This window comes from Carassius carassius, chromosome 3 (genome assembly GCF_963082965.1).
Source record: "Carassius carassius chromosome 3, fCarCar2.1, whole genome shotgun sequence".
Lineage (NCBI taxonomy): Eukaryota > Metazoa > Chordata > Actinopteri > Cypriniformes > Cyprinidae > Carassius > Carassius carassius.
The window spans coordinates 33,951,314-33,968,339 of NC_081757.1; the positions used below are offsets into that span (position 1 = coordinate 33,951,314).

Here is a 17,026-nt window from a genome sequence, read left to right on the forward strand (position 1 = left end):
GGATGGAGTATGCACCTTTCTAGATCGATTGTGACACCAGTCCTCAGACTTGATCTGAGATGTAACCTGTCTGCTTTTAGTGCGAGTGTGCTGAACTTCAGTCCCCTTAATGAGCGGTTCAAAAGACACAGATCTAAAATAGGATGCAACCCCTTCCTAGGAATGGTTAAGTGCTGGATGGAGGAGGGACGACCTCGATGGCCTCCAGCCTCAGAGGGTGTCTACTTCTGTTCCATTACCAGAGCCTGCTCGGGGCCCACCAGGGTGGAAAAAGCCCCGTTAAATTGAGGGAGAGGAGAACCGAACTGGATTCTGTGGCCAATGTGCAGGACCCACTGAGACATGTTTGGCAGTAGTTTTCACACTGCTAAATAGTCTACTAAAGGAACCAGTCTCTCTAGACTGACCTCTGGTGTAATCAGAGCTGCTGTCTTGGTGCCCTGAAGTGGCGAACCAGCAGGGGACAGCTGAACTAGCTGCTCAAGAGACCTCCGTGGAGGTCACAAGCCTCTAAGCACTGCTACATTTCTGGCCAGTAACTGAGAGAAGCGCTCGCCGGAGGCCGCTGCGCACTGGAACACTCGGGTTGTCAGATTGATCTCCTGAGAGCACTGAGGAGAGACAGGCACCACTCTTCCCCAAGAGGGGCCTGCCCTCCGAGGTCCTGAGCCACAGCATCAGGACTCTCAAAGCTGAAGTCTCCTGTTAAAATTAATGTCCTCAGACCCATGTCGTCTGCTAAGAAGACTCAATTGACCAGAGCCTGCTCGGGCCAGGACACAATGAAGCACACTTGGCAGGATGCAGGTTCAGATCCACTTTCTGCTAGAAGCCTTCGGCCTGGGAGCGCCAATTTGTCTCTAGACTCTGCAGAGTACGAGGAGTGACAACCCCAGAATGAGTAGCTGGAACACGATAGGTTGGGACTGCTCCGACCAGCAGCCACTGCTGACCTCCTCAGAGGAAGAGAGTGTGTGCTCTTACTCAAATGTTATATCCCATGAGCCCCTGTATATCTAACTTCTCAAAGTGAGATAAATGTCATTATATTCCTCAGAATTAAAGGCCATCAAACAATCAGACGAGTAAACACGGTCTGGCATGTGATACAATTCATATGGAAGAGATATCTAACTTCTCATAGTCAGATAAATACTGAATTTAATCCCTCAGAATTAAATGCAGGTAAACAACCAGACGAGTATGCACGGTCTGGTGTGGTAAGATTCATATCAAGAATCAAAAATCATATATCTAACTTCTCATAGTCAGATTAAATGCCTCATTTAATTCCTCATTATTAAATGAAGCCAAACAACCATACGAGTAAACACGGTCTGGTGTTGTAAGAGTCACATCAAAAACTGAAAATTATGTAATACACGCATTGTCTCGGCAGCATGCGAGCCACTTAGTCACACATACAATGTTAATCTCCTCAGAGATAAATAGCTGCAGCAGCAAATTCACAGTTAGAGGGGGAAGAAACCGCAGAGTGGGCTTCCGAGCATCGAAAACGAGCTCTAGATCTAGGGAATGCGAGTAGAGATAGGAAGAACCTTCTCCAACCCGTCCGCCAGATCACGTGCAATCCCCGCGAACTTAGTCAACTGATGTTTATGCAGCTGATGTTTGTGCAACTGCAAGCTCATCGATGCCCTCTGTGTCAATCTTCTCGGAGAAAAACAGGCGGAGCATCGCACCATCTCCTTGGTAACCCCGCGAGCGGGCACAAAAGTGAAAACCGCAAGCACAGTCACTGCTCCGCCTCGGCAAAAGCAGGACTGGCACCAAGAGAAATGCTAGTGAAGGCTTCCTCCTCAAAGAGAGCCTTCTGAGAGTGAAACAAAGCAGTAACAAATGGTCGCATCGCGGGCTGTCAACTCCCTCGAGAGCTGGTGCTTCGCTCTCAAGCAGACAACACACTGCGTGTTCCCCTACCCCAATATATTTTTCTCTCATGGGCAGGGAAAACACACAGCCTGAACGCTGACTGCTTTAGCCCAAAAAACTTCTCTTGACTGAAGTTTGATATAATGGAGCTTATCAGTGGACAAACAACACTAAATAAGACTCACATACAAATAGCAACTGTCACACACACAGAGCTTCGCTGAATGACAAAAAGCTGACGCCCGATCCACCTCACAGGCTTTTATACCTTCCTGGTGGCTACATCACCCGCCTATGATGTCACGCCCGTTCATGAGACAGATTACACATATTATTCAGAGCTGGTCACGCTGAAGGGTGTTCCCATAGCGTTTTCGGACACAGCTCGAGTTCGTGAAGGGGAACTAACAAAGACAGTACAAGCAGCCGTGTGTGGCGCCATCACGAGTATTACTTGATAATCTGGCAATTGTTTTTTTCAGGTCCAATATTCTTTGTAGCAATTTTCTTGCATGTGCGACCATTTTGATGCAAAGCGATAATGGCTACACATGTTTTTTTATAGGTTACCATTGCTAACAAGAACACAATGATTAGAAGCGCTTCTTAACTCCTTTTATAGCAATCAGTCTGCTCATACAATCCAATTAGCATGATAGTTATTAACCTGACTAGTACTCATTCACACTTTCAAATGTGCTGCTGATATGATGAGTCAATTAATCGTAGCTGGTAATTTTGTGTCAGAATAAAAAAAATGTTTTTCTTTTTCTTTTCTTTTTTATGAAAAGTATTTTTTTTTTCCCAATGAAGCTTTTGGCAAATATGTAAAATGCATTTGATCACTCTACACAATAATCTAGAAACAATGTGAATGAACACCACAAACAGCTTAAGCAGCAAACTTTGCAGAACACAAAATGTATGTCACTGCCAAAACCTTTAGCCCATGACTGTAGTTAACCATCTGATTTTTTACTTTGTATTTTTTATATTACAAGTTTTCTGAAATGTTTAAATTGAGCGCCAACCTCCTGCTCTCTCTCGTGAAGCCAACAAGGAAATGACTAAAACTGCAATTCATCAACTGGCCGATTGAGGCTGGCTGCAAAAGGGAGTCAATCCCATAAACTCCCTATGTTAAAATGCCCAACTTTAAAAAAAAAAAAAAAAAAAAAAAAAAAAAAAAAAAAAAAAAGTGAGTGAAGTGACATTCAGCCAAGTATGGTGTCCCATACTCAGAATTTGTGCTCTGCATTTAACCCATCCGAAATGCACACACACAGAGCAGTGAACACACACACACTGTGAGCACACACCCGGAGCAGTGGGCAGCCATTTATGCTGCGGCGCCCGGGGAGCAGTTGGGGGTTCGATGCCTTGCTCAAGGGCACCTAAGTCGTGGTATTGAAGGTGGAGAGAGAACTGTACATGCACTCCCCCCACCCACAATTCCTGCCGGCCCAGGACTCAAACTCACAACCTTTCGATTGGGAGTCCGACTCTCTAACCATTAGGCCACGACTTCCCCACGACTTTTACAGCAGAAAAAAACATGTTTACAGCTTGGTTCAAAAAAAGCTTTTGGTCTATTTAGCAAATTTTGCCCTTCATGACAACTGTGAGGGGGGTGAACCTGTGACGTGCTACAAAGATGGCGACGGCCCACTCTGCACACTTTAAGCTTCAAAAACGCTCTTCAGGAGTCTACGGGTGACATCACGGACACTACATCCATGATTTTATACAGTCTATGGTTTAAATACAGAAATTAGGCAGTATATAATTGCATTAAATCTGAACTCTGGATGAAGTCAAGTTCAAATTTAGGTTGAACGTTTTTTACACAGGGAATATTGTACTTTTTATATGACTTTTTTTTATTATTAATCCATAAATCTGAAAAATACTGTCAGTTGATAAATAATGTTTGTAGGAATGTTTTCATAAATGTTTTCAAACTTTTTGTTATAAAAAGTCAAATAACCCAAAATCTCAAAACTGACCAGTGCTTGTAGTATCCTCTGTTGCAGGAAAAATAATTGGTCTTTACACGAGAATTAACATGAATCTGTGAGGATCGATGAATAAACTGCCCAAACACCATGACAGCTGTGTCAAAATGATATGATGTCTTTGTATTTAATTTTCCTCCTGAGGTTGTCTGTGAACTTTCTGCTTTCTTCAGCTCTTGATTTTGCTCATGGCTGTGGCTGACATAGTAATGTAAAGCAGCTTTTAAAAAGGATGCTTCCTCCTTGCATGTATTACCACTAGGCTACAAGGAACAAATTAGATCTTTTTTTTTTTGTAGATTGCCGCTTTTATCGCTGAGTCACTGCAGAGTTGCGGTGGGCAGGTCATTCCTCCAGTGGGCTACTTCCAGAAAGTGGCACAGTATGTACTACTAAGTACTTGGTTAAAGCATTCAAGCCTTCATTAATTTTATTTAAGCTTACTTAAAGTTTATTTATTTATTTCATTCATTTTATCTAATTTTAATTTGACAGATGCAACAGACAATATACATATATTTGAATGCACCAAAAACATTAAATTAAATCGCTTGCCTAATATGAATACATTATTTTATCTATAATTGTATGCCCATTTATAAATAGCTTGGATCCAAGTACATTTGTCAAACTATTGAAATGTCTTAAAATGCATGTATAATGTGAAATATTTTTCAATGCATACATTCAAATTTGTGCATACTACAACTTTGGCTGTATCACAGGCATGTGAGAAATGCAGGAGGCATTTTCATTGCTGATGAAGTCCAGGTGGGCTTTGGTAGGGTGGGGAACCACTTCTGGGGCTTCCAGCTACAAGGAGAAGATTTTGTACCAGATATTGTTACAATGGGCAAACCTATTGGAAATGGCCATCCAATGTCATGTGTGATCACCACCAGAGAGGTTGCCGAAAGTTTCATGTCATCTGGAATGGAGTACTTCAACACCGTGAGGAGAAAAAAATATATATATTGTGTTAAATACAGATCAAGACTGAAACACAATAACCTATTTGAAAAAGAATACTATCTGCATTTTTAACAGAGGTGTAAGCAACAGATGCGTGCCCTAGATTAGAAATGTTTACGATGTTGAAGAATATCTTTGTGTTCTCTAGTTTGGCGGTAACCCAGTATCATGTGCTATTGGACTGGCGGTGCTGGATGTAATTGAGAATGAAGATCTCCAACGCAATGCCCTGCACATCGGAGGTTACCTGACTCAGCTTTTGGATGATCTGAAAAAAAGACACCTTTTAGTGGGTGACGTGAGGTTGGTTAACCCGGTCTTAAATTCTAAAATAATAAAATCAGTTGGATGGTTTTGCAAAGTTAGATCCTAAAAGCTATTGTTTCTTTGTGCATACATCAGCAAAATATGCAATGTGAATTAAAGGGATAGTTCACCCAAAAATCTAAATTATGTCATTAATAACTCACCCTCATGTCATTCCAAACCAGCAAGACCTCCATTTATCTTCAGAACACAGTTTAAGATATTTTAGATTTAGTCCAAGAGCTCTCAGTCCCTCCATTGAAACTGTGTGTACGGTATACTGTCCATGTCCAGAAAGGTAAGAAAAACATCATCAAAGTAGTCCATGTGACATCAGAGGGTCAGTTAGAATTTTTTCAAGCATCGAAAATACATTTTGGTCCAAAAATAGCAATAACTACGACTTTATTCAGCATTGTCTTCTCTTCCGTGTCTGTTGTGAGAGAGGTCAAAACAAAGCAGTTTGTCATATCCGGTTCGCAAACGAACTGAATCGTTTTTAACAGTTCGGGTCTCCAATACGCATTAATCCACAAATGACTTAAGCTTTTAACTTTTTTAATGTGGCTAACACTCCCTCTGAGTTAAAGCAAACCAATACCCCGGAGTAATTCATTTACTCAAACAGTACACTGACTGAACTGCTGTGAAGAGAGAACTGAAGATGAAAACCGAGCCGAGCCAGATAATAACTCGTTCACGAGTCAAGAACCGTTTCTGTCAGACACGTACGATTCGAGAACCGAGGAGCTGATGATACTGCGCATGTGTGATTCAGTGTTAAGCAGACCGACCCACAGAGCGTCTGAACCGAACTGATTCTTTTGGTGATTGATTCTGAACTGATTCTGTGCTAATGTTATGAGCCCAGGTAAACTGAAGGCTTGAATCAAGGGCAATCATCGCCAATGACGCCATTACGTCGAGCACAAAAGAACCGGCGAACCATTTAAAATGATTCAGTTAGATTTGGTGAACTGGTTCAAAAAGATCTGGTTACATCGAATGATTCATTCGCGAACCGGATATCACAAACTGCTTTGTTTTGAACTCTCTCACAACAGACACGGAAGAGAAGAAAATGCTGAATAAAGTTGTAGTTTTTGCTATTTTTGGACCAAAATGTATTTTCGATGCTTCAAAAAATTCTAACTGACCCTCAGATGTCACATGGACTACTTTGACGATGTTTTTCTAACCTTTCTGGATATGGAGGGACTGAGAGCTCTCGGACTAAATCTAAAATATCTTAAACAGTGTTCCAAAGATAAACGGAGGTCTCTTGGTTTGGAACGACATGAGGGTGAGTTATTAATAACAGAATTTTGGTTTTTCGATGAACTAACCCTTTAAGGCCATGTGACTGATAATGTGCCACGGTGGAACCTTGAACCTATGTTTGCATAAGTTGAAGTTACCTGACCTCTTTATATTGAAAGTTGTGTAAATCATTTCCCTGGGGTTGTTTGTAACGGTAATATGCATGTAATAGTGCTGATGAAAGTATGCCTAGAACACACATTGCCAGGAGGTTCAAAGCTGAAGGTCATTTATTTTGTTTTCTAGGGGCCGTGGCCTGTTTATCGGGTTGGACCTGGTAAGAAACCGTGAAAAGAGGACGCCTGCCACAGCTGAAGCTCAGGATGTTATTTACAGGTCAGAGCAAGTCATGCTATAAAGGAGGAATTTCTGAAAGGTTTTTTTTTAAGCAAAGGTTAACAGATTTATTAGTATACCAGACAAAATATTTAGTCACTTTTATCTTTGTAAACTATTTGTTATGTATTTTTTCCTTATGTTCATTATACTAGCTACAGAATAAAGCACACAAAAAAAGAACTCTATAATATAAAGACCTGCATGGAAAATAACAATATATATTATATACAATATATAATATATATTTATTTATTTAAGACTAAAAGAGCAGCGGATACTGCTCAGTGCAGATGGCCCACACCGCAATGTTCTGAAGTTCAAGCCTCCCATGTGCTTCTCCAGAGAGGATGCTGAACTCGTCGTGGAGAAGATTGACCAAATTCTGACAGGTACTTCAGGTAACTCGAAACTTCATTTAATGGGTTCACACTCATCATGGCAATTTGTGTTTTCTTCTTTTGTCTTAGACTTAGAAAAGACTTTGGGCCTCCAAATGTCTGAAGCAGTAATCTCAGAGAATGGACACACTAAGAGAAAGGTAATCTTGCAGATTATGTAAAAGCTACAAGAATCAAAGGATATCAAACAACTAAGATATTTTGTTCTTTACATTTTGGTCCCAAGGAACCCAGTGATGAAAATGGCCTTGTTCATCCTTCAAATGGCAGTAGCCACAAGCACACTGGCACACTACCTCTTGACAAAAAAAACAATAAGAGACAAAAAACCTAATGAAATGTCAGGGGACAAACTGTTTTTAATTACAGACTATTGAATTGTATCTGTAACCTTTTTCCATGTTTTAATGGATCTAAAACTACACTGTATGATGATTGTTTTGCCATATACTGTATTTTAATGGTGTTTTTGATTTATAAGTTTAGAAAAATTAACTCAGTAAAATAAAAGGTAACACTTTATTTTGATAGTCCACTTTAGACATTCTACTAGCAGTAAGTAGAGTATTAGTAGACTGTCTGCTTAATATCTTCTAACACTTTCTTTGTCAACTTATTGTCAACTTATACTAAGCCTAAACCTACCCCTAACACTAACCCTAAACCTACCCTAACAGTCTACTCTGAGAGTTAGTAGACATGTAGTTGCAAATTTCTGAGATTTAGTTGATATGTAGTTGACATGTAGTTACAAAGTTACTTATAGTCAGTAGAATGCCTAAAGTGGACTATCGAAATAAAGTGTAACCAAATAAAACTATCCAACATTATCATTAAGAACAGTTTAAACTTTCACATATGCTTTTTAGAAATGGAAAACACTGTCTAGATAAAATAAAATACAACACGGTAGGGGAGGGGGGAAGAAATAATGTATGATCTTACAATAATTAAAATGGCATTTAGGAAAATAATCATCCGTTTATATTATTTATTCTCACATTGCCAGACCTTCAAACTGATGGCTGAAGCTCTGGAATCCATGGCAGAACTTAAAACATTTCACTTACTTTTCCAGCATTTAGTTGATCCTGATAAGCGCTCATCGTCACAATTATAATCACGATGGCTTTCTTCATTCATAAGGGGGTTTGGTGCCACGGATTCTTTGTTTCAAGGCAGAACGTTAAATAACACAACACACACATCTCCCGGAAATACTGTATAATTCAATCAATCCGATGACGACATCAAAACTCCTGAAGTGTTTACACTTTTGTGTGCTATATGCATCAGACATTCAGCCAATGGTCCATTGGTGTTACGTCTGAGGCTGAGACTATATTATTAAACTAAAAAACAAAGCCCCAGTACAGATCTGTTTTCAGATCTGTTATTCAGACTTTTTCTCTACTACAGGGATAAAACTTTTTATAGGCCAACCCAGAGGTTAGCATCATGCTTGTTTCCCCTACAAAACCCAACTGGATGTTTCTATTTTCTATTCTAGAAAATAAGCTCTGTGACCAACAAAAGTTGTTTTTTATTAATTTTATTAATCATATTAATCTAGTGAGCAAAAAGTATTTGAATTTTGAACTGTAAATACAATAGCCAGTAAAGTTTAAAATACAACTTCAATATCACCAACTTTTAAGCTTCCAACAACCCTTCGTTTACAGAACAATTCTCTTAAAATTTGAGTTAGAATAATTTACTAAAACATGATTAGAAACACAACGAGGACATAAAAGGTCTATTAAGTAGATAAGTTAACCAGTTGGTTTGGCCAACAAACATACGTTAACCCTGCAGTATTTACAGGTGCATCTAAAAAAATAAATTATTTCATGGAACAGTTCTTTTTTTTGTAATTTAATAAAAAAAAAAGCAAACTTTCTTATATTCTAGATTCACTGCACAGAAACTGAAATATTTCAAGAGTGTTTTGTTTTAATTCTGATGGTTACGACTGAAAAATTCAGTATCTCAAAAAATTAGAATAATTTCTCAAAGATCAATCAAAAAAAGATTTACAAAACAGAAATGTTCAAGATCTCCAAAGCAAGTTTAATTATGCACTCAATTCTTGTTTGCGGCTCCTTTTGTATGAATTACTGCTTCAATGAGATGTGGCGTGGAGATGATCAGCCCGTGGCACTGCTGAGGCGTTATTGAAGCCCAAGTTGCATTGATAACAGCCTTCAGCTTCTCTGTATTATTTGTCTGATGTTACTTATCTTCCTCTTCACAACATTCCATAGATTCCCTGTGAGGTTCAGGTCAGGTATGTTGGCTGCCAATCAAGCACAGTAATAGTATGGTCATTAAACAACTTGGAATTGGTTTTGGCACTGTGGACAGGTGCTAAAGTCCTAATGCAAAATGAAATCAGCATCTCTCAGCATAAAGCTTTTCAGCAGATGGAAGCACAAAATCTCCTGGTAGATGGTTGCATTGACTTTGGACTTGATAAAACACAATGGACCAACACCAGCAGATGTCACGGCACCCCAAATCATGACTGACTTCTGAAACCTCACACAGCTTGGATTCTGTGCCTCTCCAGTCTTCCTCCAGACTCCAGACCTTGAATTCCAAATGAAATGATACATTTACTTTAATCTGATAAGAGGAATTCTGACCACTGAGCAACAGTCCAGTTCTTTTTCTTCTTGCCCCAGGTGAAATGCTTCTGACATTTTTTTCTGGTTCTTTTCCTGAAGACGTCTGAGTGTGATGACTCTTGATGCACCCAAGTTTTTGAATTGGCTTTTCCTGACAATCTTCCCAATGCTGTGGTCATCCCTGTTGCTTATGCACATTTTCCTACCACACTTTTTAATTCCAGTCAACTTTCTATTAATATATTTTGATACAGCACTCTGTGAACAGCCAGCCCTTTTAGCAATGACCTTCTGTGGCTTACCCTACTTGTGGAGGGTGTTGATGTTTGTCTTCTGGACAACTGTCAAGTCAGTAGTCTTTCCCATTATTGTGGTTGCATGTTCTAAACTAGCCAAGAGGTACCCGGTATTTATACTCAAAATTAATCAAACTAATCAAGCTCAAAATTTAATGAGATACTGAATTTTTTTATTTTCTTAAGTCTGGTGTTAAGTCGTAACCATCAGAATAAAATAAATAAAAAAAAAAAAAAAAAAAAAAATATATATATATATATATGAGGAGCTCTTTTCCAAAACGGGATAAATCCATTTCAGTAGTTTTCAGGAAAATTACATTTTTTTCCTAGACCCACACATTTTGTGAATATTCAATTTATCCTGTTAAAATGTTTTTTTTTGGCTCAGTCTGAACATGTTGAACAATGATTATTAAATCAAACAACAATTTTGTTGATGATAAATTCAAAGTTAATTTATTTTTTTTCCAAAACGCTATAAATCCATCAATTTTTGGAAAAAAATGATGGATGGTCGTTTAAAAAACAAACAAACCAGAGAATGTGCAACATATATAATAAATATGTAATATAGTGCTCAGCAAAATCTCCTCTCTAGCTATTTTTTTCTATTCAGTTAACATGCTATGGTCATTAAATGGCTTTCCTGAGGTAAATGTAACGTTATGTGACATAATTGTTCTCCTGCTGTTATATTGGCGCAAGGGGGAAACCTACAAACCTACAAAACGGTATTATACTAGTCAATTCTGAAACGAAAGTTGTACTCACCAAACACCTTTATGAAGGTCGCCTTGCAAACGGGCACTTTCTCCGGATGTCTGTTGCACAAGAGACTGTACTTAACAGATACGTTCCGGTCTTTTTGTTTGTTAATGTCCTGGACTGTCGGACGCTTCCTTGTCACTTGCGTGATGTCCAGGAGATGAAGTATGGCCTGGTCCTGGTCAACCTTGTTTGGTTTTTCATAAAAAATAGTTGAAATTTACCATCAGATCGTCCGGCGACAGCCTCTCGGCCTGACAGAAACCTTTGGCTGCAGCTTTGTGTTGACATCCCACTGTTGGTATTAACGCGCCATCCGAGTGACGAACCTTCTTTTTTTCTTGTTTTTTGTGATTTTCTTTGTCCAGTCCGCGTTTTCTACCCCCAGGTGTAGGTCTCACTGGCTCATCAAGGCCATCAAAAGTGTTACTACAGTTTAAAGCACTCATTTTGAGGAATGAATGAACATAAACAAAGTAACAAACCTCTGTTTAGATCGCCGCCTATTTGGATTACGTAGAACGCTCGCCGAATTCTGATTGGTTGAGAGGATATATCCCGTTTAGGCTAAAAATAGGTTCGGTGATTATCTCGTTTTGGAAAGAAACTGCATCTTGCAGTACATTTTAAACAAGGAAATATAGCGATTTGTCATGAAACGTTGATGGAGCAGTTAATAGGTTCAGTACACAGCAAAATGACATGACAAACAATTTTTTTTTTTAAATGGCGTTTATCCCGTTTTGGAAAAGAGCTCTTCATATATATATAATATATATAAAAAAGCTTTTTTAATTCCTCCCTAGTGCTTGAAAATTTTAAGTGACAGTCCCCTTGTCCAAATAGCCACATTTGTGGTCTTTGCACTTGACCACTTGACTACTTATGACGTATTTCCTTTATTTGGCCCAAGTGTCTAAGTGAAGATAAAGACCACAAGTGTGTGTAGAACTTTTCATTACCTGTGGCCTGTAGCACAAATCCGGTTTCAGTTTTTACCCAGGGAAGTTTACTTTGTAAGGTCCACCCGATTGGCCCAAGGAAGGAGAAGTGAAGTGAAGTGAAGTGAAGTGAAGTTCACCACTATAATGGTGCATGAAGGTTTCTTGAGTGTTCATTCCAGCCTTCGAATCCATAAACTCTCAGAGGGCGCTTCACATAAGCTCATCTTATCTGCACTACAGCAACCTGCTGCACACCGTGATACAAGACTTTCATTCGCATTTGGGACAGCTGACCGAACTGTCACTTGACTAATTGAATTGTCACAAAAAAATTATAATTTGCACTACTTTAATTATTTTAAGCCATTTGGTACTCTTATGCTCCAAAGGCTGTATCATGTGCCCTCACAGTCACATCTTAAGTTTGTGCGTATAATGCCGCCTCGCGAATATTATATAAGAGTTTGTTGAGTTTAAGCCACCAAATACACACAATATGATGTCTGATGGGTGTTCACAAATAAAACAGTTTCATTGCACATTCTACTAAAATGGGGGGGGGGGGGTGGGGGGGTTGGGGGGGAAAAGTCAATAATTAGACAAAACTGCATCGTCAGTGTTGGTGTTGTATCAGACACTTGCACTTTAGGTTATATGAAAAATAAAAACCTCATATGGAGTTAACAAGGTTTTGCCAGCCAATGAGGACATCTGTGTTTTGTCCGCATCTGATGCAAATACATTGCATCATACATTTTCATCAACTTTTACAGGTTTTATAACGTTTATTGTTGCAATAGGCACTTAGTTTTTCTAAGTCTCATGATATAAATGATTAAGTGCTTATGCACAGGATATTTAAAACGTACAAAACTATATTGGCTAGATGGCAAAAAAAAACTACTCCGGTTTTCAAACACACAAAAACATTAGCCTTTACAGAGATAGTGTTTGAGGAAAGAAAATGCTGTAGCCTACTATTCAAACAGTTATTTGTCTACCCTTAAAGCAGAGATCTGTCTCCTTCAGGCTGTGTGCGGCATGTCAATCTGAGTGGAGGCGGGGTGAAGTTATGAGGTTTTGCTGAGAGCTTGAGGATCCAATGGCGTTATGTAGTTTTACTGACAAGCTCTTTTTAATACTTATCATTGATTAAATATTTGTAAAATAAAATAATTATTAATTAAAAAATAATTATAACGGATTATAATAGAGATATGAAGTCTGGATAGTTTTTTCGCGGCACATCTGACTGGGTTAGGGTATGGCAACTTCTATTCTCTGCCATAGAGCCCTGGACGGGCCTTCTCTCTAAAGGCCATCTAATGAAGAGATGACAAGTCAGGTTTGGCAACTTCATTTTTTCGACACAGACTCATAAAACAATAGTTTATTAGTAAATAATTTAAATATCTCCTCACTATTTCCCCCTGACACATTTATGGTAGTTACTTTTGCTGGTGCTCTGTGGCAAGCTTAAGCTTATTGCGTGTATTTGAACATAGAACTGATCAGCTGCACTGACCGCATGAACCATACTGCTGCTGCGGGACACTAAACACTTTCGAGTCGCTCTTGACAGTTGCAGTAGCACGGTCTTGTGTTGTTTCCACCAGCGTGGCAATTTTTATTACCGTAATTCCTCAAATAAAAACCGGGGCCTTTATTTACTTGAACTGCAGAAGGTAACAGGCTTTTATTTGAAGCAGGCTTTTATTAGAGGCAGGCCTTTATTTCTAATTCCATCTTTCTGATAAATAATTGTTTTAAATTAAATGTTTTAAATTAAAAGCGATAGCGTTCCAGGACAGAGATCATGGCATTAGCACAGAATCAGTTCAGAATCAATCACCAAAAGAACAAGTTCGGTTCTTACGTGCTGCGTGTCAGTCTGCTTCACGTTGAATCACGCATGCGCTGTATCATCAGTTTCTCGGTTCTCAAATCGGACGCGTCCCACAGAAACGGTTCTCGGTACAGTGTACTGGTGATCCGAAAACCGATGCAACCGGTTCTTGACTCGAGAACGAGGACATCTCCGCCAGTGGGCGTGTACGTTAGTTATCTGACTCTGCTAATTATCCACACAAATTTTCCCCCAGCCTTTATTTAAGACTGGCCTTTATTTGGCCGTGTTGACCACGCCCCCGGCCACTGTCAGAGGCCCGGCGTTTATTTGACTTCCGGTTTTTATTTGAGGAATTATGGTATTTTTCATCACTAATTGATGCATGTCTAAAATATCGAAATAAGGAGATGGCTAAAACAGACCCAACCTGCGACTGAACTATGACGTGAAAATTGGCCCGAAGGCGACCCGAGTGGCGTAAAAAAGTTGGGGCCCATATGGCCCGGGCTGAAATGCAGGGTTCTACTCTGCCATATGGAAACGCCACCCCTGGAGGAAGGGGATCTGCCATTTTGGAGGTGCCAGATCCAGATACAGATCCGGCTTGTTCCGGCACAAATTAAGCCCTGCTTTTTGGGTTTGAGACTTTAGTTTTTGCAACTTTAGGGATCTTATCTATTCACAAACAGCTTGTAACACTCCAAAGAGAAAAGAAAACTTGAAATCACAACCTATGACCGCTTTAAGTAACCTTTTACTTAAATTTAAGTAAAGACCAAGAGACACATCCTCCAAAATGGAGACAGGAGCTAACATTTAAATTTGTATTGATCAAAGCAAATTAACACCTTTTGGAACTGAAGGCAATTTGCATGAAAGGCACTGGAAAATTACAAAGGTACAGCACGCACATCCAAAACAATAAAACTGGGTGCTGAGCAGACAAGTAGTTGCAAAGGTAAAAAATGAGTCCGCACACCAGAAAATGCTCCTTAGCAATTTTAATGATTGCTCACCACGTGTAACGTTTCGGGTCCAAGCCCTTCATTAGACATGAAAACAAGTGGGGAGACACACCTCCATATATACAGCCATGCATGATCACATGATCACATACATCCATGATTAATCACATGACCAATCAAGTTAAATTGCAATTACATCAGGAAAACAGATTAAAATATATATATATATATATATATATATACCGACATTTGTAATACAAAAATATATTAAGTGGCTAAGAGAAGGCCTGCAGTGCTTAAAGCATAGCCTAGAAAGTTTTTTAAAAATGTCTCTACCACTGTAGGCAGTCGTGATAGATGAGCAAGAATGTAGATACATAAGGGGTACCACAAAAGTGTGTTACATATATCATATATCAAGTCAGCAAAACGATAACACAACATTTACAATATTAACACAATTACAGGAGTTATTTACAGAAATTGCCTCAGGTCAAAGTCTTCATTCAACCCTTTTGGAGCTAAAGTGTCCAGGGTATAGATCCAGAGTGCTTCTCTTTTGAGTAGCAGACAATTAACATCTCCTCCGCTTGAGGGCTGTTTCACAAGTTCAATGCCGCAATATCTGAGAGAGGAAAAGTTATGAGAGGCTTGTGAAAAATGCACCACTACTGGGCTTTTGATTTCATGGTTACGAATATTTGATCTGTGTTCTGAGATTCTTGTTTTTAGTGGCCTGGTCGTTTTACCAACATAGGCCAAGCCGCATGGGCATTTAAGTAAATGATCCTTGTTTACAGAGACTTGAATAGACTGGGATCCAACCTGTACCGAAAAAGCACTGACAGAAATTCTATTCTTCATGGACATTCTTTTCACCCTATTCCACTCAAGAGGAGTCTGCCTTTGTCTCAGTTCAGTCGCATTCGCCGGATCTGTAGTTCTGATAGTGATTTCCAAGCCCAGGCAGCTGATTTAGAAAAACGTTTTCAACAAAGACAATACAAACATAAATGGATTACCCAAGCACGTAATCATTAGCTTTGAAAATATATCGCAAACTGATTGTCTCAGTAAAATCAGATCCAGAACTTCTGAGTCTAGAGTTAACTGTATTGTCCAATACTTGCCTCTTGGCAGAGATTTCGAATCCATCATTAAAAAACATTGGCACATTATTGACTCTGATCCAGCACTTAAATGCTTCACCACATCACCCCGCATTGTGTACAAGAGAGCACCTAATCTCAAAAACATGTTGGTGAGAGCGCATCTTCCACCATTGACCCCACCACATTTTTTGCTGTCTATTCCCTTTGGAAATTACAGATGTGGTAACTGCCCTCAATGCAACTTCACACATAAAACTACCACCTTCAATCACCCACGCACTGGAAAACTCTACGACATCAAAGGTGTGATCACCTGTAACACAAAGAATGTTATCTATTTACTTAAATGCCCATGCGGCTTGGCCTATGTTGGTAAAACGACCAGGCCACTAAAAACAAGAATCTCAGAACACAAATCAAATATTCGTAACCATGACATCAAAAGCCCAGTAGCGGTGCATTTTCACAAGCCTCTCATAACGTTTCCTCTCTCATATATTGCGGCATTGAACTTGTGAAACAGCCCTCCCGCGGAGGAGATGTTAATTGTCTGCTACTCAAAAGAGAAGCACTCTGGATCTATACCCTGGACACTTTAGCTCCAAAAGGGTTGAATGAAGACGTTGACCTGAGGCCATTTCTGTAAATAACTCCTGTAATTGTGTTAATATTGTAAATGTTGTGTTATCATTTTGCTGACTTGATATATGATATATGTAACACACTTTGGTGGTACCCCTTATGTATCTGCATTCTTGCTCATCTATCACGACTGCCTACAGTGGTAGAGACATTTTTAAAAAAACTTTCTAGGCTATGCTTTAAGCACTGCAGGCCTTCTCTTAGCCACTTAATATATTTTTGTATTACAAATGTCGGTATATATATATATATATATTTTTATCTGTTTTCCTGATGTAATTGCAATTTAACTTGATTGGTCATGTGATTAATCATGGATGTATGTGATCATGTGATCATGCATGGCTGTATATATGGAGGTGTGTCTCCCCACTTGTTTTCATGTCTGATGAAGGGCTTGGTCCCGAAACGTTACATGTGGTGAGCAATCATTAAAATTGCTAAGGAGCATTTTCTGGTGTGCAGACTCATTGTTTACCTTTGCAACTGGAAAATTACTGAATCAACTTATCCCTAAACTCTTAGGATCTGTATTACCTTTTTATGACTGTCTGTCCGATTGTTAAGAGAATGAGACCTC

At 39.2% G+C, this 17,026-nt stretch overlaps 1 protein-coding gene across 1 annotated transcript in view; it reads left to right on the forward strand.

Moving 5' to 3' along the window:
* Positions 1-7,626, forward strand: part of etnppl (ethanolamine-phosphate phospho-lyase) — a 30,429-nt gene extending 22,803 nt beyond the window's left edge. The window contains exons 7-13 of the mRNA XM_059536259.1: positions 4,208-4,290; positions 4,634-4,859; positions 5,029-5,183; positions 6,753-6,842; positions 7,104-7,234; positions 7,313-7,383; positions 7,470-7,626. Of these exons, the coding sequence (XP_059392242.1) occupies positions 4,208-4,290; positions 4,634-4,859; positions 5,029-5,183; positions 6,753-6,842; positions 7,104-7,234; positions 7,313-7,383; positions 7,470-7,577 (864 nt within the window). The 3' untranslated portion in view covers positions 7,578-7,626. The remainder of the gene's footprint in view (positions 1-4,207; positions 4,291-4,633; positions 4,860-5,028; positions 5,184-6,752; positions 6,843-7,103; positions 7,235-7,312; positions 7,384-7,469) is intronic.
* Positions 7,627-17,026: the final 9,400 nt, after the last annotated feature.